Here is a 25,074-nt window from a genome sequence, read left to right as displayed (position 1 = left end):
AAACAGCCACGGCCACAATATATAAAAAGCGTTTTTAGGACACGCACCTCCACGTGTTGCACACGAACACGCTCAGGTCATTCCGGAAGCCCGTCTTCTCACACGGCAGTCCTGATTGGCTGAGCAGAGGACGGGCAAAGTCCACGCCCGGGAGGACACCGACCGGCCCCCGCCGTCCTCCGTCCAACCAGTGCAGGGCGTTGTGCAGGAATGGAGTCAGCTCCTGTCCAGTAATGCACACAGGCAGGCACGCACACACACACACACACACACACACACACACACACACACACACACACACACAGTACATTCGTATTGAGTCCATTATTTATTCGGCATTTGAGCCACAGACCAATTTTGATGACATTATTTTATCCTCAGACCAAAAAAAAGAAGACTATTTGTTGTCGTTGGTTTAAGATTTTGTCCACAATTCCATGCTTTATTGATGTTGGTATATCATTAGGAGAGATAACAGGCCAGCCGGCCAGGTAGTGTCGTGAAGTAGCTAGTTTAAACCCACACCACCTCACCTGTCGTCCCAGGTATAGCTCGTTAAAACCTACACGAAGCATGAGTCCAAGTCCGTTGCTCTCCCCATGTCCCCCATATATGGGGACTAGGTTGGTGGAGGGTGTGTAGAGCCCAGGATCACAATAGATAATTGACACATGGGTGAAAAATGGGTTACAAAATCGTGGGATAAAAAATATATATATATAAAAAAGAAAAAACTACACCACCTCACCTGTCATCCCAGGTAGCTCGTTAAAACCCACACCACCTCACCTGTCGTCCCAGGTAGCTCGTTAAAACCCACACCACCTCACCTGTCGTCCCACGTAGCTCGTTAAAACCCACACCACCTCACCTGTCGTCCCAGGTAGCTCGTTAAAACCCACACCACCTCACCTGTCGTCCCACGTAGCTCGTTAAAACCCACACCACCTCACCTGTCGTCCCAGGTAGCTCGTTAAAACCCACACCACCTCACCTGTCGTCCCAGGTAGCTCGTTAAAACCCACACCACCTCACCTGTCGTCCCAGATAGCTCTCGTGCGTGACCACGACGAGCCTGCCCCGCCCGTGGTAGCCGGCGGCGAGGAAGGCCCGTCCATCCGGGGTGGTTCCGATGGGGAAGGCCAGGGGTCCGTGGACCAGCGCCTCGCATGGGACGCTCTCCCCCCGGAGGTCAAATTCCTCTACGCCTCGCATGAGGACCCCCAGGTCCTCCTCAAAGTCCTTATCCACCCTGCAGTGCATGGTGGGAACATTAATGCACCTCCAATACATTAAATTGATTTCCCAAATTAGGTAATGAGGCAGCCAAGCCAAGTCGTGATGGGTCGCGTCGCGACACGTTGTGAACTTGTAGATCGGCTATTTTCAAATGAGTTTTAATAATTTGATAACTTGAAACAGTACATTTCTGCACAGTGAGTATATACCTGTAACCAGGACTTTTACTCAAGTACATTTCGAATATCAGACTTTTACTTGTAACACAGTATTTTTTAATTGCAGTATTGATACTTTAACTTAAATAAAAACATTTGAGTACTCCTAATATTAATACTCACGCTACATCCTTCCAGGAGGAGGGTATCTGTGGGTAGACTGGCAGACACTCGGCCTTGACATGATGCTCAGAGAAGTAGATACCTGCTACACCGGTCACCTGGATGGACCACAATGGAAACAAAGTCAAGTACTGGATTAATTGCTTTAAAGGCGTAGTGAAACGGAAATGGTGGACATTTTATTTAGACGTTTCAGACGGTTTCAAGTTGAAACACCGCTTTGAAGTTTCTGAACCAATCAGAGCGTCACATCCCTTCCGGCGATGGGACGGTAGCTATAGGGACGGTAGCTATGCTACACACAGTATGCATGGTGTGTGTTTGTTTACAAGTCAGATGGTCGGCCAGCTGTTTATGTGGCTTAATTATTTCTAGCCTATAAATGTTTTCAGATACATATTTCAGCGTGATGATTAAGTTGAAACTGAGTAATACACTGTCTGGATGGTATCTTGAATGGGAATAAAAACGGAGGATTTCTGTAATCAGTAGCAGCTGTGCTGGATGCGCACATATGGGGGATTAAACGGGTGAGCTTAATTTTTATTGGCTTTTATCGATGTGGGCCTCGACACGTCATCACACAGTACGTTTTCGTTTTCAGGAAGTAATACAAATAAAAAATGTATGGACTTTTGATATAAAAATACACAAAAATGAGAATTTGGCCATTTCTTTGGCATCCATTGTTAGGTATGCCCATATCATATTGCCCATAGCATTCCCTGATGAAGGCTTAACCGCCAAAACATTGGATTCATTTTTGTCTTACCTGCTGTCCTAATAAAATATTGTCACTCTGGCTATTGGTGTGTGCGGCCACCTTCTTGTTTTTTCAAGATCTCCTCTACAGTTTTCTCCGGTGTGCCGGTACCGCCACAAGGACTTTGGTGTGCATATAGCTTCTTTGTACACAGTATGTCCATATGATGACCACGGATATGGTCTAAAAGTGTGAAAAGGGTATTTTTCATTTCACTACGCCTTTAAAAAAAATGAGAATAAAGTCTTACATTGATAGTACATTTCCTTTTTTAATATCAAAGCATTGCTTTATATTGACATTTTGACATTTTCCAAAATAATTAATTTCCAGACAATTGTCACCCTGGAGCTGCCGTTCATACAGAACCCAGCGGTGTATACTGTACAGTATATCTACTATATCTACGAGCGTCTTATAGTCTTAGCAAACAATAGAGATTGTGGAATAGTTGTTATCTATGGCTACGGCGAGGCTCCACTGACCTGGTTCCCTGGGTAGGTGAGCAGCACGTTGTCCTCAGGGTTCTGTTGTCTCCAGCTCCACGCCTGGCCAGCGATCAGCAGCCCTCCTCCTGCCTTCACGAACTGCACCAGAGCGCCGGTGTCCTCCGGACCCACGCAGTACGCGTCTGTCACGTACACGGCCACGCCCGCATCCAGAGCCTCGCCGAAACGCTCCACCACGCTGGGCCGGAAGCTGGAGCTGCTCAGAGGAGAGGGCGGTGTGCCATGTTAAAACCCACTTTAATAGACCTGGGACTATAGATTCTACAAAATGGCTTCTAAATCATGACCCTCATGTTTCTATGTCAGTGTTGCTCACACAATCCCTAAAAGAATATTCGTATTTGGCCGCCGACCCCCATCAAAACGTTCGCTCTGAAAGAATATACAGTATATAAAAAAATAACAGATCTACAAGCTCATATATCTGCTATTTTTCAATAGCTAAAGTGTAAGATAATGCTTAAAACACCAAAAGGGGTTCCCGTCCTGAATGGGTTAAAGTCTTTGGTTTCGACGACATAGTCCCAGAGTGCCAACTAGACAAAGTGCCAATCGGCAAAGGTCTCCACCAGGGCAGGTCAGGTTGTGGCCTCATGGTGGCGCTATAACAGGCTGTTGAGGAAGATTTGGGCCGGAGGTTCGTGTTGGAGGGATGCAGGTACAATGTTTTTCCATGTGTGCATACATAAGTTGTATACAGATCGATGCAGTTATGTGTTTATGATTCGTGGCCTTTTTTCGAAATGGACGAATCGTGTGAGCTTTGGAAGCCAATCTTAGCCAATCAGGATGGAAGATGAGAAATGGTGGTGCTCCGTGTTGATCACATGACTATGTATATAGTATGTGTATACCGATTTGCGTGAAATTTGGATAAAATCTGAAGGAGTAATAATAGAAAATGTGTTTTACATATGTCGGCCTCCTGGTGGCGCTATAAAGAGCAGATGTGAAAAATTCCAGGCAAAGGTTTTTCCTTGGCCTCTAGGGAGTTGGCATACAAAGTTATCCACAGATCCGTGCAGTTAGAGGTAAAAACACTTTTCAGCCAGTTATAGCGCCACCTTGAGTCTGAGTTGAAATTGTTCATGTGGCATTTCGTCCTCGGCCTAGTGGGAATGTGGGTGCACAATTTCACGGAAATCACGCGATGTGTTCATAATTTGCAGCATTTTGTTTGAAACTGAGCACTGTGAACTTTGGAAGCCAATCTTAACCAATCAGGATGGAGTGTGAGAAATCTGAAAGACCGGTTTCGTTGAATGGCTCTAGAGAGACTGTGTACCAATTTGCGTGATGTTTGGACAAAATCTGTAGGTGTACTGTGCAAAAACTTGTTTTGCACAAAGCGGCCTCCTGGTGGCGCTATAACAGGCCGTTCTGGAAAGTGGGGCAGAGGTTCATCATTGGCATCCAGGGAGTGTGTGTGCAAAATTTGGCATCGATCGGGTTAACGGTGGCCGAGATTAGCTGCTCACGGACACATGTGAATATAGTTCACTAATTCTACCCAGTGGTGTAATGGTGATTTTTATAAATGACGTCACGCGCACACGTGCCACGTGCACACACGTGCGCACGCACATACGTGTGCACATGCACGCAGAACAGCTGCGTTTATAGTGTATGAGAGTTTTAGACACACAGAGACAAAAGTAGACTTAAAATAATGTCTTTACTGCGCTGCAGTAGCAAGACTAATACGTTTGCTTTGGACGAATATGTTCTTCGATGGAGGAGGAGGCATTGTTGTTTTGTGCAGAAACCCACAGGAGCAGTAGTCGCACTGTGACACGTTGTGAGCTTGTAGATCTGCTATTTTCAGCTATTTTCAGCAAGTGTTAAATCAGCCACTACGACGGCATCAAGGCCCACCAAAGTACATTTTAGTCGACTAAATCAACTGTAGATTTAGTCTTTTAACATCTCATGCTATTTAGTCGACTAAAACACAAAAACATTCCAGGTGACTATAAACTGTGACCGTAAATTAAAACTATTCAAGAGGCTGTGACTAAAACTAAAATCTAAATGTGCTGTCCAAATCAACACTGATTCCACCTCTGCCATGAGGTACAGTATTAGCCTACCTGCTCAGGTTGTGGGCCACAGCCTTGGCCGTGCGGTGGACCCCCACGGCCAGGCTGTCGGTTCCGTCGCCCCGCAGCCAGCCCACAGCGTTCTGCACCAGGAGGGGTAGGGCGCCCAGGTAGCTCTCGTGGCCCAGCGCCACGATGCGTCCGCGGCCGTACGCCGAGGCGGCCATGAGCGCGGCGCCCCCACTGGTCATGGCCAGAGGGAACGCCTGGTCCCCGGTCAGCACCAGCTTGCTGCATGCACGGGAACATTAACTTACAATTATAGAGCGTCGCAGTCCCGCCCCCTCGCCGTTCATTTTCCTCATAGACTTTTCAGAAAATATTTATTTAAAGACGTTTACGCCACGGACTAAGTCAACTCTTGTCGTGACAAATCATGACAATAAACACAATGTTTTGGGCCAAACAAATAATTAGAAAGTAGAAAAAAACGGCACGTTACAACACTTTTTTTTGTTGTTTTTCTTCTTATAAATTATTTGATCGATTTGTCACGATCCGAGTTGGCTTTGTCCGCGGCGTAACGGTCTTTAAATAAATACTTTAGGAAAAGCCTATGGAGAAAATGAATGGAGAACCATTTCCTGGGCCACTCGTTCTGAAAGGGGGAGGGACTGTGACGCTCTATATAGGCAGGCATTTATCAGACACTCTTAATACAGAGCGACTTAGTAAGCAAGAATAACACATGGTACATTAATACATCACATACATAGAAATAGTCATCTAGGATCAGAAGCAAGCTAAGAACCTAACATCCGTCTAACAGTAGAATATCTGTACAATTGCTGTCGGGAGGTTTTGCTATTGAACACACTTTATGTCTGTGTGTTGTTTTGAAAATATTGAACCAAGTAGTAAAAAGTGCTTTGGACAAAACCACTTAACTCCATTGTACCCTCAAACTGTCTGCTAAAGCAACAAACTCCACCACCTCTCCCCCTCTCATGGAAGTAATTGACAATATACTGTAGAAAGTCACAACACCAACTGTGATGAGGCAGTATTGCTTTGTTTTCAAAATATAAGGTTTTCTTAATTTCCTGAAATATGTATATTTTTAATTTCCTGAATAATGAACATTTTGTAGTTAGGTGGTTTCTTCAGCAGAGATATACTATACACTATAGTGCTATGTATACATAAAATGCTATCTAAGATACATAAGTTCAGCCTTTGCATACGCCTGTAAGGTCGTCGAGGCTAGGGCAAGTGCTACGGGCTAAGATGGAGTCTGAAGAGGTGGGTTTTCAGACTGCGGCAGAAGATTGGGAGTGAGTCTGCAGTTTTGACTGCAATGGGAAGTGGATTCCATATACTGTAGTTTTTGATCAAGTGTTTGGAAAAGTTACTAAAAAACTCATAAACACAAAAGGAAACACATAAAAAAATCTTTCTGGTATGTTCCGTATGGCTGTGTCACATTTATTGTGTTATGTTATTTTATTTACTGTATATCCTGAAATCTTGAATATACAAAACTGTGAAGAAAAAAACCCGGTAATATATGATCTATAACTAGTTACTTTAGTAGTGATTATTTCTTTACATATTACTCCCTGCCCAAACTTGTTTTTTTAATACTTTACTTTATTTTATTATTTATTTATTTATCCCCCCCCCCCCCCCCCCCCCCCCACAGTAATTGCATAGTTTGTCCCCCAAAAGTATCACACTACCTAGTTTGTTTCCGGACGGGTTAAGGCCCGCCCCCTTCCGCATCCGATATTTCACACGTACAGTGCGCATCGTTTCCATATCTATAGAGTCTAGATCTACACTCTATAGACTAGAACGTCACAGTCCTGCCCAATTTCATGATGACGCCAGGCCCAGGAAATAATTCCCCATGCATTTCAAAGACATTTCAAAAAGTATTTATTTAAAGATCTGTAAGCCTCGAACAAAGCCAACTCGGATCGTGACAAATCATGACAACAACAAACATTGCCGAACAAATCATTCGAAAGAAGGAAAAAAAGGGCAGGTTGCAACACTTTTTGTTGTTTTTCTTCTTTCTGATGATTTGTTCATTGATTTGTTGTTGTCATGATTTGTCACGATCCGAGTCACTAGTGTCACTAGTTCCTGGGAAAAGGTAATACTATTACTACTATTACTATTATTAAAAAGAACATGTAAAAAATGTATATACTAATTAAATATATATTAATTAATTAAATAATAAAAATATAAATTGTTGTAGATTTGCAACACTGGGTCTTGCAGGGTTAAGTACCTTCGTAACATTCCACCACTGGGGGACAACACAACAACAGTGTTGTGTAAAACCCATAATGCGCGGAAATGCGCCCTGAACGCACTGGTGTGCTCTCTTGTCGTTCGTTTATTCAGTGCACTCGGTGCGTTGTCGTTCGAAAATCCAGTGCGCTGCGCACCGGGTGTGCCGAGTGCCCGCACTGAGCGACCCTACCCTGAAGCTGGGGTTGTCCGGTGTGAATGCATCACAGCTGTGGTCGTTCATAACATCACCGCCCACCACACTCAACAAACTGACCACATTACCGGTGCGCATTTCCGAACGCACCCTATATCAGTGGTGCTCAAGGGGATATTTCACTTCACAAAAAAGTCCATGTGTGAAAAAGCTCACATTGCAGGGCTCGAGATTAACGACGTCCCGGGGCCTATAAAATATCTAGTTGGGACGTAAAGTATCTCATTTGGGCCGGTTTCGGGACGAGAGGAGTTTTTGCATTGAAAATGCGCATTTCGTGTGCAACGATGAGCAGCATGAGACTAGTCACTAGGAGCGCTCATATAAAGACTCTGGGAGCGCTGTCTGCAGTGTTGTCAGTCAGACAAGAACACACCACCATTCACCCCAAAATAATGAAGAAGCTGCTTGTATCGCTTTTGCCCCGTGCATGGGACATTTAGATCGGTTGGAAGCGTTGATAAAAGCATGGTTTTGTGCTATAGCGGAGGGAAACGTTCTACAGTATGTGGACATGGCGGGCTACAACAACTTTTAACGTTAGCTTCCATGCTAGGCTTGCTAGTTGCTTTAATATGTCACCGCCGCCGCGGTGATTCATTTAGCATATCACCACACGATGCGAGACATGCAGCCAGCGTGGAAGTCAACGTCAGTCTCCTGCCGCATGGAACCTCTCCCTCCGATACAGAGCTACATTATAATGGCGTGAGAGGTTCCATAATGGGGCTAATGTCAGTTGGACTTGGACCCACGTCGGTCCAACCCACAGTCCACACCTGCCCAGATAAAACGGTTATGGCACATTAAATAATATGGGGAGGCGGTCTTTTTTCCGACACCCAAATAGTCGACGGGACAATGATCCGACATTGACCGAAATACCGTCTTTTTACTCCAACAGTTAGACATGACATTAGACAGACAGAAGTTCCCGCAATAGTCAGACGGGACAATAGTCCGACATGGGAGACCTAGCACGCAACGGTGTGCGTGCGTGCGAGAGAGGGGGGAGAGAGAGAGAGAGAGAGAGAGAGAAGGGGGAAGAGGCGCACGTTTTGAGTGCATTGTTGTTACAGTGGGTGCCATATTATAATTATTAATTCATTAATTAGATAAAGATCTATAGGCCTATCTGTCACATATATTATATATATTATATTATATATCATAATATCAGAATATAATACAATAATAATGATGATAATTATCTCCCTCTCTCACTCCCTCTCTCTCTCTCGCTCTGCCCGCTCGCTCACTACGGCTTTTCGATATGGCTTCTAACCCCTATATAAGGAATTAAAGAAAGTCGATCAGTCTCTCCCTGCGGGGGGGGGGGGGGGGGGGGGGTGTATATGTTGATTTGAAATAAATACGGTCTGTTTCTCTCTGTATCGCTCGCTGGCTTCTATGGCGGAACTACATTGGGCTGGCCGGGGGGGGAGACGGCACGCACGACCGGGCCTCGCCGAACCCCCCCAGCACCCCCCCCCCCCCCCTTCCTATCAAATAATGTACGCAAACAGTTGCTGAGATTGAGCACGAGAGAGGAGTTATGTGTGTGAGGAGCTGATCACAGTCACAGATAGAGGTAAAGTGTTACATTTTGCCTATTATTTATGCTATATATTATTGACCGCGTCTGTGTCACAGTATTGCGCAGCAGTGCACAGAGAGAGAGAGAGAGAGAGAGAGAGGTGCTGCGTGTTAAAAAATAAATAGGCTACTTGACGCACATGGGAAAAGCAACAATTAAGGGGTTTCTCTAGAGAGGAATCTACTAGCTCGAACCACGGAGGTCCCGACCGGTCCGGGACCTCCGTGATTTTTAGGGACTCGACACGTCCCAGACGAGGAGAGGGGGCTCTGTTCTGGGGTAGAAGTCCCTAAAAATCACGGCGGTCCCTTTTTTTTTGCGATTTTCGCGATCGCAGCAGGGTCTCTCACCCCTCTCCACCCGAGGGGGGTGGGAGAGAGAGAGAGGGGGGGAGAGAGAGAGAGAGAGAGAGAGAGAGAGAGAGAGAGAGAGAGAGAGAGACGTAGAGACTCTCTCTCTCGCTACGTCTCTATCTCTCTCTCTCTAGTGTGCACTACTGCGCGGTCAATAATATATAGCATAAATAATAGGCAAAATATAACACTTTACCTCTATCTGTGACTGTGATCAGCTCCTCACACACATAACTCCTCTCTCGTGCAATCTCAGCAAATGTTTGCGTAAATGATTTGATATGGGGGGGGGGGGGGGGGGGGGTTGCTGTTGGGAGTCAGGTTTGGCGAGGCCCGGTCGTGCGTGCTGTCTCCCCCCCGGCCCGGCCCAATGTAGTTCCTTCAGTGTGTACGGACACACACACACGGGCTGAGAGAGACAGCGAGCGGTCTCTCCCTCTCTCTCTCTCCAAGAGAATTAAGGTATAGAAGCCAGCGAGTGACACAGAGAGAGACACACGACCTTATTTATTTCAATTCAACATACATACGCACGTCTCTTTGAAGACCCCCCCCCCCCCCCCCGCAGGGAGAGACTGATCGACTTTCTTTAATTCCTTATATAGGGGTTTGAAGCCATATCGAAAAGCCGTAGTGAGCGAGCGGGCGGAGCGCGCGAGAGAGAGAGAGAGAGAGAGAGAGAGAGAGGGAGATAATTATCATCATTATTATTGTATTATAAATTATATATATAATATATAATGATAGATAGGCCTATATATCTTTATCAAATGAATTAATTAATCATTATAATATGGCACCCACTGTAACAACAATGCACCCAAAACGTGGGCCTCTTCCCCCTTCTCTCTCTCTCTCTCTCTCCCCCCTCTCTCGCACGCACGCACACCGTTGCACGCTAGGTCTCCCGTGTCGGACTATTGTCCCGTCTGACTATTGCGGGAACTTCTGTCTGTCTAATGTCATGTCTAACTGTTGGAGTAAAAAGACGGTATTTCGGTCAATGATCCGAAACTGTCGGACCATTGTCCTGTCGGCTATTTTGGTGTCGGAAAAAAGACATGCACCCATAATATGTTGGTATTGTTGGTATCCTTTGAAGCAACAGATGTTTTCTAATGATCAGCTTGTTCTGGAATTGCTGTCCCAACCCTGTGGAATGCAGTATGCACTCCCCAAAACGTATTGATTTTATTCCTTCGTCTAGTGTTCCCCCTAATAAAGTTGGTTTTATTAGTTTTCTCATGCCACCCATGTAAAGCACATTTGAGTATTCATATATAGACTGCCTGCAGTGCTGCACTTGTTTTAAACGAGATGTTTTAACACTAGCACGTCGGAGCAGCCTTTCTGACCGATTTTGAAGTTGATTTTCTTTGCCCATGAAGTCCTGAGAAAGTTCCCCTTGCATGACTTTGTCATGGAACGTTTTGTAAATATGATTTTAGGCCTAGTTATACCTAGTAGGTCTGGCTTTTTCGGCCAAACTGACCGCCGTCCCCCCTTCTCCCCCACTCGTCTAATGATCTTCACAGTCACACCTCCCGACAGCTGGAGACGACATTGTTCAAGCCTGCATTCCATTTCCAACAAATTAAATCATATAAGTTTGGCTGGTTAATTAACTTGGAATTTGTTTACTAGTTTGATAAGATAATAGGAATAGGAATACAATGATTATTATCCATGATGAGGGATGTTATTGAATGCTCGGTTAGACCGACCGACATTTCCTTTCCACGGAGCGAGAATTCTTGCCGATGCGATTTATTTATTCTAAATAAAAATGACGATTCTAAATCATTCCAACGACTCAATGAGATAGACCTACAGAACCTAGTCTAAATGTTGTGTCAGTCAAAAGAACAGGTATGCCCGTAGTCTGTAATTTTTTTCTGCAAGCGACGTGGAACTGAATTAAATTCTGCCTGCACGCACGCTAGAGCTGGGATACCCGACCGAAACCCGACGGGTCCCGTGGGTACCCGACGGGTCCGGGTAGGGTCGGGCTCATCATCATCATACTATAATTAACCGAATGTCTGAGTGTGTGTCCGTGTGTCTGTGTGTCAGAAACAGTGCCGTAACTCCTTACTGCCTGCACCAATCACTCCCACTTTTCACACAGGCATTGACCATATGAATATGGAGGGCGTAACGAAGCCCTTTTTTCGATTTGACACATTAATGATTATTAATTAATGTATTAGTCAATTACAAACGCAACCGGGCGCAGTACTCTTCACGGCCACGGGCAAATATCTCACAGCGGGTAAGGACTAGTTACCATAATTGGTGGTCGGGCTTCGGTTTGGGCCGGCCATGCTGTTGATATATAGAAAATAAAGTGTAAATATGAATAAAAACGATCCGACTAGTCTGTCTCTCTGTGTGTTTCCTGGTTAACCAGGACGCATAGTGCACTTTATAGGCAATTCACACTGAGACGGACTGAATCCGTTTCATTGGAACCGTTTCGAATATGGTTGCCTGGTCCCCGATGGCCATGATTCACATTGCCCGAGATTCAACAGCGCACCGGGTACACTTGAATAACACACTTTAATCCTCCAGATGGCGGTGTGCTTGATGGCTGGCACGCCTGGACACTGACCATCAACTCTGCGACATTGTCTCAAATGAATCCAGACACACATTAATTGCATCGCCTCTTTGCCGTTATACTACTCCACTGTCAGCCTGCCTGCTATTCACTGTGTCAGTCAGTTCTGTGCTCCAGTGTCGTGTTTGATATTAGTTTGCTATGGATTCTACTTTAGCATTATTGTTATTTTGTTTTACTTTGGAAACTATGTCAAGCAAAGCCCAAGAGCCACGTGTAGTCCGCAGAATAAGGTCAGCGCGCACTGCGGTGCTGTGCGTATACGCAGATTCAACAAGGGAGACGTGCGGCATTGAGAAATGCGCTGGTGTTACGCGTCGTGCAAAAAAAAACAGTCCACTTCCTTCTTTAGGTACACATGCATTCACATTGGAACGATCCGTATCTGAATACACTTCAACGGTGCAGAGACCCGCCCCCCATGCGGTCCCGGGGACGGTTGGGCGATCCGCTCCCGGGAACGGTACGCATCATTCACACTACCACAACATCTGCCAAGTGGTCCCGAGTGCGCACCTGGGACCATAGTGTGAATTGCCCCTTAGAGTAGCCTATAGGCCTATATTAAGGTGGTGCAGCGTGACAATGCTCTGTCTGCAAGCAGCAGCACCGCTTGTTGTTGCAAGCTTGCAACGCACTTGCTGCAAGCAGCAGCAGCGAACGTAGCCCCATGTGAACCTCAGTCCCTACGCTAATTATGTAGGTCAGGAGCTACAGAATGAGCGTAGGGCCTGAGGTTACATATGGGGCGCAGCTGGAAGAACCACTGAAGAGAGGAGTACGGCGTTAGCCTAGGTTGAACTCACCCACGGCGGATGCGATCCTCCTCCTCCAAGACAACATGTAAATCGCGATTGTTGGATTAATATAAATAGTTTGATTTATTAGCTGTTAAACAGTGAAGAGTTGAGTAAATAACTTGATCCTGCCCATGGACCATGGCAAATTAGGCTACCAATAATGGAAACTGCCCATAGATCCGAAGTCCCGTTAGTCCGAACATGCACTGCTCCCGTGCTTGCGGTTAGGTTTAGGTTTGCTCCCGTGCTTGCGGTTAGGTTTAGGTTAGGGTTAGAGATAGGGATAGTAATTTCGGAACAATGAACCTTCTGACTAATGACACGGCACCCCAATAATCGCCTCCCGCTGGCGCGGATTGTTTGATTGAATAGCAGTTTGCAATTTTGCACGAACAAGATGTGTGGATTAAATATTGCCAATGCAGAGTTGCCAATGTCAAATCAATCATCAATGCTGGTAAGACTGCAGGAGTGTGTGTGTGTGTGTGTGTGTGTGTGTGTGTGTAATAATGACTGTGTGTATGCATCTGACTGCTCAGTGCTGTGCAGTGTGCTTTGTAGTGTGCACGGCTTGTTATACTATAGCTATTTATTAATCAACATAGTAGGCTATAGATAATATGCATAATATGTCTAAAGGTAACAGCCAGGCAAGCTGTCTATGCTGTCAGTGTAATTAAAGTGCCTTCCTCAAAGAAAAATTAAGGGGGGAAAAGTGTCGGGTATCGGGCCCGGGCCGGGCGCATATTAATAATTAAGGTCGGGCTCGTTTCGGTTCGGACACAAAGCTGTTGGTGTCGGGCTGTATAAAGTCGGCCCCCGATCCCAGCTCTAACGCACGCACCTCTTTCTTTTTTTCCCTCTCTTATAAATAAATTCTTCTTCTAAATGTTACAACTATACTCACAACATGTAACAATGTCTTTCAATGACTTCATTTCTCCCGAAACGGAAAACAATTTATTGTGAAATATGGTGTGTTGACTGTAATATAGATTTTGCGGATCATGTTTTTTATTCTTTTCTCCAGGCCGTCTTCAATACACCCCGCATCGTGATGACCTCTTTCCTTTCTTAGTCAAAGGCTGTTTTCAATTAAATTACTTGTGTATAATATGAATAAATGCTACATCCTACAGTACATTGTGCATTGTGTTTCTGTACCATACCACACATGCCATATAAGTTGCCATGTGATCCAGCACTATAAATATTGCTTGTTTGTCTAATCAACTGTATTGAATCATTAATTTTTTTATTTTGTACCGTAGGCTATGCATAGTTTATGTAAGCCTGAAATAAAGTCTGATTACTGAGGTTTTTTTCCCCTCTCTGCCCCTCTTACAAACAACGTGTTTTTAAGTCGCTCAATAGTAGGCCTAATAGTAAATGCATGTGTACTGCTGTATAAATATAGCTTGTCTGTCTGTCAAATATAGGCCTAAATGTTTTTTAACTAATATTTGGGCCTACGTTAAAAGTTATAACTTCTGTGAAGTATAGGCCCAAAGTATTATTTTGTACGTGAATTTATTTCTGATTGAGCTACTCTGCATGTATGCAAGTCACATTCCTGCTATTGTCACCATGCGGGGAAACACCCTCTCTATAAATGCATTGGAATCAACTGTATTACATGCAGTTACCAGTTTCAGGCTTACAGAAACTATGCATAGCTTACGGTACAAAATAAACATTACAGGGCCTGTGGAACATGCACTGGCACATTTAACATGGCATGTTACAAGTGTCTCTAAGCGAAAGAAGAGACAACATTTTGTGTTGAACCTGCCATCCAGATAAATGTATATAGCAACAGAAACTAATGCGTGAATGTAGGATTTGTGTTTTCCCTGATTTTATTTCACACCTGCATGCTTTATCTTGTGATTTGCTTTCTTTCATGCTTTCTGATATTGTGAACAATAACAAACAATAAACATTGTTGAATTAACACAAAGTATTCATTATTTATACTGATTGATTATACAGTTGATTAGACAGATAAACAATATTTATAGTGCTGGATCACATGGCAATGTAGAGATCCAGCACAGAGAGGGGAAAAATGCCTCAGTAATCAGACTTTATTTCAGGCTTACAGAAACTATGCATAGCCTACGGTACAAAATAAACATTTGAATGATTCAATACAGTTGATTAGACAGACAAGCAATATGTATAGTGCTGGATCACATGGCAACGTATATGGCATGTGTGGTATGGTACAGAAACACAATGCACAATGTACTGTAGGATGTAGCATTTATTCATATTATACGCAAGTAATTTAATTGAAAACAGCCTTTGACTAAGAAAGGAAAGAGGTCGCACAGCTCATCACGATGCGGGGTATATTGAAAACGGCCTGGAGAAAAGAAAAAAAACATGATCCGCTTAATTTATATTACAGTCACAGACACCATATTTCACAATATATTCTTTCCGTTTCGGGAGAAATAAAGTCATTGTAAGACATTGTTACATGTTGTGAGTAGCCTACATTTTGAGGAATTAGTTGTAACATTTAGAAGAAGAATTTATTTATAAGAGAGGGAAAAAAAGAAAGAGGTGCGTTCAGTTCCACGTCGCTTGCAGAAAAAGTTTACAGACTACGGGCAGAACTGTTCTTTTGACTGACACAACATTTAGCCTGTTATGTAGGTCTATCTCGTTGGAATGATTTAGAATCGTCATTTTTATTTAGAATAAATAAATCGCATCGGCAAGAATTCTCGCTCCGTGGAAAGGAGACGGTCTAACCGAGCATTCAATAACATCCCTCATCATGGATAATAATCATTGTATTCCTATTCCTATTATCTTATCAAAATAGTAAACAAATTCCAAGTTAATTAACCAGCCAAACCAGGGGCGCAACAAGGTAGGGGAAGGAGGGGTTTCGTCCCCTGCCAGCGTCACATTGGTCCCCCCCCAAATGAGTTGGGGGGTCCCCCCTGGCTGGGGGGTCCCCCCCTGTATCCCCCCTGGCTCCAAAGTTATCTTACGAGTAATACTTTTGAAATCCTGCGTTCATAAACGCAATATATATATATTTTTTTTAATATTTTTAATCTAGTCCCAGCCCTCTGGGAGTATTTTGACTAAATCAGTGTATTTTCTCTACAGAAGAAACATGAAACCAAACAAATTATGTAGTGCATGTATTGTATTACAATAGAAATACAGTTATTGATTTCGCAATCTGAGTGGTGCTGTTTTTGCATTATATATTTTGTACTTTTTTTTTTTTTGTACATTTACTTCGGGACGGTTAAAATTGTATTTTGGGACGGTTCCATTGCACTTTGTACTTTTATTCAAGTAAATGTTGAATTCCAGAGTTCTACTTGTAACAGAGTATTTCAACATTGCAGTATTGATACTTTTACTTAGGTAAAACATTTGAGTACTTTTTCCACCACTGATACTAACCGGAGCAGCAGGTGGCGGTATTGCTACCGCTCACTGTTGTGGAGAGTATTTCAACATTGCAGTATTGATACTTTTACTTAGGTAAAACATTTGAGTACTTTTTCCACCACTGATACTAACCGGAGCAGCAGGTGGCGGTATTGCTACCGCTCACTGTTGTGGAGAAAACAGAGTTGAGCCAGAAGGCAAAGCTCTCTGTCTACCGAGCAATCTTCCTTCCTACTCTCACCTATGGTCATGAAGTGTGGGTCATGACCAATAAGGTCGCAAATACAAGCGGCCAAAATGAGTTTTCTTCGATGGGTGGCTGGCATCTCCCTTAAAGATAGTGAGAAGTTCAGTCACGCGAGAGAGACTTGCTGTAGAGTTGCTGCTTCTTCGCCTGGAAAGGAGCCAGCTTAGGTCGTTCGGGCATCTGGTTAGGATGCCTCTCTAGGGAGATCCTCGAGACACGTCCCACTGGGAGGAGACCCCGGGGCAGAAACACATCGACCCACTGGCCTTGGAACGTCTCAGGATCCCCCAGGAGGAAGTTACTAATGTTGCTCTGGAGAGGGAAGTCTGGAGCTCTCTGGTGGAGTCGTTGCCCCCACGACCCGACTACGGATAAGCGGTTGAAGATGGATGGATGGATAAATGGTGCATTTATATTTATATAGCGCCTTTATCCAAAGCGCTTTACATAGATTATGCATTATATTCACCCATACATTCATACACCGATTGCAGCGGAAGCCATGCAAGGTACCAACCAGCACATCGGGAGCAATTTGGGGTTCAGTGTCTTGCCCAAGGACACTTCGACATGTAGACAGGAGGAGCCGGGATTCGAACCGCCGACCCATGGATCATTGGACGACCTGCTCTACCTCTTGAGCCACAGTCACCCTTAAGGTTAGATACTAACCTTGGAACACTGGTTCCACAGAGGTCCAAAATCCCCACGCCTCTCATGATGGACATGTAGGCCTGCTCCTGATGAGAAGACATGCTGGGATAGTCCAGTCAGCTGATTCTGGAAGTACAGAGAGATACCATACTTTATTGACAGACTCTATTTTGGGTGGATTTTCTGTGTTAATAACTAAAAATCACACCTGTATGAAGTGAGGGGCGCTCTTATCATCTTACAACATCGAGGAGCCAATAAGAGACCACTATTTTTACCCTGACATACATACCCAACCGACTCGATCGCATTGCACCGATCACAGTACCTTTTACTCACCCAAGATATCATCAATAGCCAATAAGGGAACATTATGGTGTCATTGTTTTCCCCTGACAATACAACGACTCAAACTTAATACATACAGGTATGTTTTACGTGTAACCTCTATTAATCTAACTCTAATATTATATTAAAGTCTAACTCATGTTGCTATGATTAGATGATGTAATGATGATGTAAAACAAACTGTGTCAAAACAAACATTAAATTATCTTTATTGTCTCCACCAGACCGAAGGCATGGGGAGAGAGTATACGTTTTGCATTCCGTCCGTGTGTGTGTCCGTCCGTACGTCTGTGTACAGCTAATCTATTGCACCGTTAACCCGGTCAATGCCAAATTTTGCGCACACACACCACACACTGCCAACGATGAACCTCACCTCACACGTCTGTGTACAGCTAATCTATTGCACCGTTAACCCGGTCAATGCCAAATTTTGCGCACACACACCACACACTGCCAACGATGAACCTCTACCCCAAAACGGCACCACCAGGAGGCCGACTTTTGTAAAACACATTTTTTTATATTACTTCTCCAGACTGTCCAAAAATCCCGCAAATCGTTACACACTATCTCTTTATAGTAGTGATGCACCGAATATTCGGCCGCAGAAAATATTCGGCAGAAAATGGCTAAAAATGCATTTTCGGCCTATTCGGTTTCGGCCCAAATAGGCAGAAAATATATCACTGAATAGTGTATGCAATTAATGCATTCAAAGAGCTGAATAAATGTTTATGGATCCATAACAGTGATTATTATTTAAGTTAACATAACATTTGTAGAATCAAACTCAGGTTAATGGGTTAAGTGAGGATACTAAAACAGCGATATTCAGTTACACTTCATACCAATGATACTGTGCGGGTGTAGGTATGTTAAGTGATAACCACTTTCAACATGGCAACAACAAAGTATATAGTGCTTAAGTGGCATTCTGGACTAGACCTGTATGGCTGGAAACATTGTGGTTGCAAGGACTGCATTTCTGACCTTTCAGATACAGGACTGTGTCACAGTCATTACCAAGTGATTGAGAGATTATTTATTCTGTACTTACTCTGTATAAACATACTATTTTAACTAGTGATGCACCGAATATTCGGCCGCAGAAAATATATAAATATATAAAAATATATCACCGAATAGTGTATGCAATTAATGCATTCAAAAGGGCTGAATAAATGTTTTATGGACACATAATAGTGATTATTATTTAAGTTAAGTTTGGCCATAACCATTTATTTTGCCATAAATCAGGTAGCTTTAAGGTACGGCCATGACAGCAATGGTAGGAAAAAAGATGTATAATATTAATCATATTCGGATATTCGGTATTCGGTTTTCGGCCAACTGTTTCCTATATTCGGTATTCGGTTTCGGCCAAGAATTTCCCTTTCGGTGCATCCCTACTTTATAGTCATGTGTTCAAGACGGATCTGTCCGATATTCCATACTAATTGGCTTACATTGGTTTTCAAAGTTTGCAGGATTTTTGCATTTTTTGAACAAAATGCCTCAAATCATCCAATTGCCATCCAAGGCCTGAGGTGAAATGGCAGCCTTTTCACATTGGCCTATTATAGCGCCACCAGGAGGCCACAACCTGACCTGCCCTGGTGGAGACCTGTGCCCTGACGGGCACTTTATCGAGTTGTTAATGGCATGTAATGTTTGTGTTAGGGACAAGATGACGTGCATTTTCTCTTCATTGTCAAAACATTAAACCTCTCTTCATTGTCAATGGCATTTTTAAAACAAATATTGAACTAAACCCAAACATTAAACATGTATACCTCAAAAATGCCCAAGTAATATCACCTGGCACCCTCTTGAATTCTTAAGAGGAAGTAATATCACCTGGCACCCTCTTAAATTCTTAAGAGATGAAGCTGGGGTGGCTCAGGGGTAGAGTGGCTGGATGGTAACCGCAAGGTTGCCAGCTCAAACCCGGGCTCCCCCAGAGTTAGTGTTGAAGTGTCCTTGAGCAAGACACTGAACCGCCCCCCCCAGACCCCCCCCCCCCCCACCCACACACACACCATATCCCACTCCAAGTAGGCTTGTCTTACGGTCGCGCTACACAGAGCGCGTTTGTGCGCGTCTGTTTGTGGAATTTATTGCACGCGTAGACACAGGGATATAGTGCGAGCCGTAGAGACGCATGCTCTAAAGATAGAGACAAATTGGGCCTAAATGTGCGCACGCCCATAGATCTGGTGTAGAGGAGCGTTTTGCACGTGTCACACTATTGTCAGCAATATTTTCGTTGGTGTCTGGTTGAGCTGTTTTTTTTAAGAAAAAATAAACGTGCGTGCGTACTATAAGAATATAGAGCTTTTAAACACTTATTTTAATCAAATAACATCAACCTTTAAGAAAAATGGATAACAAATTAATGATAAAAGTGTCCACTGCCTACTGTACAGTGGTTATAAACATACACACACACACTAGAAGATGAAATGGAAAGTGAAGATAAATCTTAAATACAAATACAAACACGCTGCCACTGCTGACATCACATCTATAATCACAAGCTGCAAAAAATGATTGTTTAGTTTATGTCTTTTTTTTTTACCTCGATGGAAGTTACAGGGATCCAAGTTTATGTCCTGCTGAATGGGGGAAGAGAGAGAGAGAGAGAGAGAGAGAGAGAGAGAGAGGCTACTCTTACTTGAGAGAGAGGAGAGTGAGAGGAGCGTAACAGAGACGTGGTATTTGAGAGGATCAGTAAAAAGATGAGTGGGAGGTGTGACCATGTGATGACAGCACGGTTTGTGACTTGTTCCGTCTTGTCTGAAGAAAAGCACAGTCAGGGTAAAACAATGGGTTACAAAATCATGGAATGATAATTTTGTAAGTAAACAAAAGCACAGTCTATGAGTAGCAATACGTCCTCTACCATAGTACCATTTAGAAAAAAACAATGTTACGTTACGTTTAAGTAAAAGTCTTGTATGAAGAAAAAAATGCACTTGAGTAAAATACAAAAGTATTTGCACGGATAGATACCTTTATTGATCCCACGGAGGGGAAATCTGTCGCCCATAAATTGGCAAAAATATAATTACAGTAGCCAAAGTAAAATGACTGGTGATAATAATCTTTACTCTTTGTGTGAGTTCTCCCGTGAGAAACGTATACAGTAGTATAACTGCATAGCATTCACCACTGTATTGTTTGTAGTTGGTGTGAACTGTGCCATCCGCATGGCTTAGAGTGATTTTTAAAACTATATTTTTAGTTATATAGTCTACTGCAGGGGTTTTCAACTGATTGTTAACCAGGGACCACCACCCTGACTAATAATCAACCTGGGGACCACTGTTGGGGATATGGGCTTTACGTGTTATGAGGTCTAGAGGGGCGGGGCAGGGCTGACCTCTCCGTCAGCCCCGGCCCCTCCTCTCCCCCCCCCCCCCCCCCAGTGCAGAGCTACACACATCACATAATTTGGAGCGACGCCCACCCGGAATGATTGAGTCCCACTTCTAGACCAGAGTGGCCAATGCGTTCCCCCAGGCTTTCATTTTTTTGCACAGACGAAAATGTAAGCCTGGTACCGAGGCTAGGCTGGGCTTATAGCACTTCCCCTTCTTGAGATTCAAACTCCCTTTTTCTGTGGAATTTTATCACCTCCAATGTCCAAGTAAAGTCAAGTCAAAGTAAAGTAAATGTCAACATTGAGGCCTCATCATAGGTCACATCATAGGTAGGGTCCCAAACCTCAGGACCAGGCAGGTACTGAACCGAACATGCTTTGGTACCGGGTACCCACTAGAATAATTACATTTTGGTTCTCACTATCGGTTCCTATAGACGCGCGCAGGCACACACTAATAACAGCAAAATCCGTTAAAAAAAACGTTGTAATGAGATGTATAGATGGTGCATGTCGCCTCCGAGTGTGTGTGTGTGTGTGTGTGTGTGTGTGTGTGTGTGTGTGTGTGTGTGTGTGTGTGTGTGTGTGCGTGCATGCATGTGTGTGTGTGTGTTGCTCCTCAGTCTCCTCAGGCTTTTATATTTGTTATTGCAATAGGCCTACTGCCCTGAGTAAATATAGAATATATATATATATATATATATATATATATATATATATATATAAAAAATTCAACTGTTGAATAAAGGAGATGATGTTACTCTATTCATTAGTCTTAAAGTAAAGGTTTTTGTTAAATAAACATTTAACCTCATTTATACCATTTTGGAACCGGAATGGGGAACCGTTAGGAACCGGAATCGATAAGCAGAACCGGAACCGGTATCGGACTCACACAAATCCTAACGATACCCATACTTAATCATATACTGTAGGTCATAGGTTACCATGTAATTTAGGCGTTCACATGACGCCTCTTGACGCTATACTGTCTGGTCATGCCTGAGTCATGCCTGAGTCAGCCAGCCAGTCCACGCCCTTAGCTTCTTCACGGCTGAGGAGTTCTTAATAAGCACCTAAAAACTCAGGCATGTTGGGAATGTGTCCCCGAGATTTTATTATACTCCACAGGTGTGAACTGTGTCTGCTGTTTTCTTGTGTGTTTCATGTGTGTTGTTTCTGTTCTTTGCGAATGCTTCTTGCTGTTTATGAGTGAGTGAGTGAGTGAGTGAGTGAGTGAGTGAAAAGTTCAATCAGACAACAACGTCAAAGATGTTCGAAACGGAGTAGGAAGAAGTATAAAATTCATATAACCCACTACCCCATATTATTCCTTATATTTCAGCGAGTCTTCATCCGGCGTCTTAACTTTAATAAAGTTCCCTGAATTTTACATCCGGCCTCTCCTCTATTTTAAACATTTTTGAGTGCTCGGATCCCCCCCCCCCCCCCCTCTCTCTCTCTCTCTCTCTCTCTCTTGTGCTATAATAGTCCCTTTGATCCTGGAAATACCATCCGTACTTACAAAAAAAAAAAAAAAAACTATTTGCACCACCACTGAACACCTGGTTGATTTATAGTTTCTACAGTTTTGCTACTATACAGGGTACATGGTTTCCAATTGCAGCTAGGGACTCACATGCATTCCTTAACAGCTGTTGGTAGGGCGTTTCACATTTTGTCTGTGGCATAGGAGCGACATTAATTTAACCCCTTGTTTGAGCCGAACTGTCGGTCGTCACTGAGACGTAGTGGATTAGTGTAGTGAGTAGTAGGCATATAAATACTAGGGTGGGACGATATTATGGGTATGTGGTGATATTAGGTACTCGATAATGATAATATCACCACATTTGATATATTGCAATATTCAATATATTGCAACAGATTTCATTAACGATAGGCTATATCACAATATCTGTAACTGAAAACGAAAAACGAAAAAAAACATAAAAGGAAAACAAATAAGGGATTATGTATTTATTCCAATATCTTACAATATATTTTTGTGTCACAAACTGGCCAATACGTACATGAATGTTGCCTCCTCCAAACAGTAAAACACTGACTGCAACTTTGCAACAACAATGGGTAGCCTACTAGTTTAATTTTCTTTGTTTTAATCCTTTATTTACCCAGGGTAGTAGCTGAGCACAAGTGCTCATTTTCAGCAACGCCCTGCACCAGGGCAGGAATTTCACAGCGGCCACGGCCGTGTGCTCCTAGAAAAATGTACTAGTACTAACTAATCAATATCACCATATTCCATTACTACTAGTACCAACTAATCAATATCACAATATTCAATATATTGTGATGTTACCGGGAGGACGATACAATATAACGCGGGAGGATCACAATAGGCCTATATCACAATATCGATATATTGGCACACCCCTAAAAAATACTGTCACCTATAATAACCTGGCGTCACCAGACGTTCCACTAAAGAATAAAGAAAAACAAGTGTTGTTTCCGTTTTTTTTCCTTCTTTTTTCTAACATTTCCTTTTTTGGTAAAGTGTATGTTTCTCTGTCACAAGGATAGGGGGATGAGAGGAGAGGAGAGGCAGTGGTGAGTGTATTTGCATTGTGCAGACAGCAGAGGGAGCAGTTGGCTAATGAGAGGTAGACAGTAGAGAGTAGAGTAGTAGACACTACAGCTGCACTGTAGAAATTCAAATGGAACCAAAGGGTTAGGTTCCCTTTGGTTGTTAAACGTGAGGTTCTAAGGCCCTCATTTATCAACACGGCGTACGCCATGTTGATACGCACCCATATCTCAAAATATGGGTGCACGCCGGAATTACCGCAATTATCGGCATTTACCATTTCCGCCAAAGCTTGAAATTGAACGTGTACAAGGACAAAAATCATGTCTGGTCGGGATTACAAGTAATTAAAATTGCGCAATTAAAAACAATATAATATGTTTACAATGTATTAGTTTGTGCTTAATGAAACAGTGCTTTACTGGCCTTGTTATGCGAGCGCACTTGTGAGATTATTTTGGAGCACATCAGATGCCTATATAATCACTGTGATATTATAAAAAAGGCATATTTCCAAGTGACAATGACAAGCATACAGCTTGCCTATTTGCAATTGTAGCTGGCTATAGGCGTTAGGGCATTAACGACTTGAGATTTTTCCAAGTCGACTTGTCAGACAGTAAAGTCGAAGTTGAGTCGATTTATCGTTTTATGACGAGGGGTGGGACGCGGGGGGGGAGGGCTATTTAACAGGGGCGGGTGGAGGTGCGCGCACTCAAATACGGAGCATGTCAAACAAAGCACTGCACACTCAGTGGCCTCTCCAATATGACACAGTGTATAGGGTGACGTGACATGGTGTCCCTGGCTGTCCTCAGTGTCACTCATGTATAAATAAAAAATATATTTGTCAAAAACCTTCTGAATATTGTGCAGGACATTATGCTTGTGTGTGTATGTGAACATACTCAAGATTAAAACATTCCTCATTTCTTCAGAATTTTCAACCAAACACAGCAAAAGTCATATGGTGCGGCCTTGTTTCTCAAAGTAGGAACTTAAATAAAACTAAGGAAAAAAAAATGTTAAAATTATTTTAAAAGTTCCATAAATATAATATAGATGTCTATTTGTGAGCCTACTCTTTTCAAAGTCCAAGCATAATGTTTTCAGTCAAAAATTGTCCCCCAAACCAAAATCATATTGTGTGACACCATTTTGGGACATTTCAACAAAAACTGTATTTTCCTACAGATATAACAATAAATAACAAAGTCCCATGTTTATTTTGTCAATTTAAACATTTGTTTTAAACATTTTCACCTAAAATATGCAACTATCCACAATCAATTTTGTTTAATTTCGTTTTATTCAGTCATTGCCATGTTATTCAATGTTAAAGCAATTTCCCTGTTGCTGTTTTTCCTGAGTAATTGTTAAATCAATCTGTAAAGTTAAGTACTCACTAATAAGTAGGTTAAAACACAGTTTGCTTTGAAAAATGAAGATATGATCATACGGTGTGACACTAAATAATTTGGTGTGACGTTCCAAATTGTGAAAAAAATCATACCTTTATTAATGATGAAACCATTAATGTTTTTGGATTACATAGCAAATAGTCTAAGGAAGAGTCACAAATATTTGTGTAATTTTAGATAAATACACATTCACAATTCACAATAAATACAAAATATATTGAAAGGCTGATAACATGGGCCTCACATTGAGTGTTGATTACGGA

At 42.9% G+C, this 25,074-nt stretch overlaps 1 protein-coding gene across 2 annotated transcripts in view; it reads right to left on the bottom strand.

Annotated features, from left to right (window-relative positions):
- LOC310863211 (TRPM8 channel-associated factor homolog) overlaps positions 1 to 20,079 on the bottom strand; it is a 36,504-nt gene extending 16,425 nt beyond the window's left edge. For both annotated transcript variants that reach the window (XM_083771395.1, XM_083771396.1), the window contains exons 1-7: positions 20,036 to 20,079; positions 17,125 to 17,232; positions 4,943 to 5,182; positions 2,829 to 3,048; positions 1,581 to 1,678; positions 1,036 to 1,252; positions 48 to 223 (exon numbers count right to left, since the gene is read on the bottom strand). In XM_083771395.1, coding sequence (XP_083627521.1) covers positions 48 to 223; positions 1,036 to 1,252; positions 1,581 to 1,678; positions 2,829 to 3,048; positions 4,943 to 5,182; positions 17,125 to 17,207 — 1,034 coding nt within the window. In that variant the 5' untranslated portion in view covers positions 17,208 to 17,232; positions 20,036 to 20,079. The remainder of the gene's footprint in view (positions 1 to 47; positions 224 to 1,035; positions 1,253 to 1,580; positions 1,679 to 2,828; positions 3,049 to 4,942; positions 5,183 to 17,124; positions 17,233 to 20,035) is intronic.
- Between the last annotated feature and the right edge of the window lie 4,995 nt (positions 20,080 to 25,074).

This window comes from Protomyctophum parallelum (assembly GCF_964188405.1).
Source record: "Protomyctophum parallelum genome assembly, chromosome: 1".
Classification (NCBI taxonomy): Eukaryota; Metazoa; Chordata; class Actinopteri; order Myctophiformes; family Myctophidae; genus Protomyctophum; species Protomyctophum parallelum.
The sequence above is the reverse complement of the archived record's forward strand: the minus strand, read 5'-3'. Positions and strand labels throughout refer to the sequence as shown.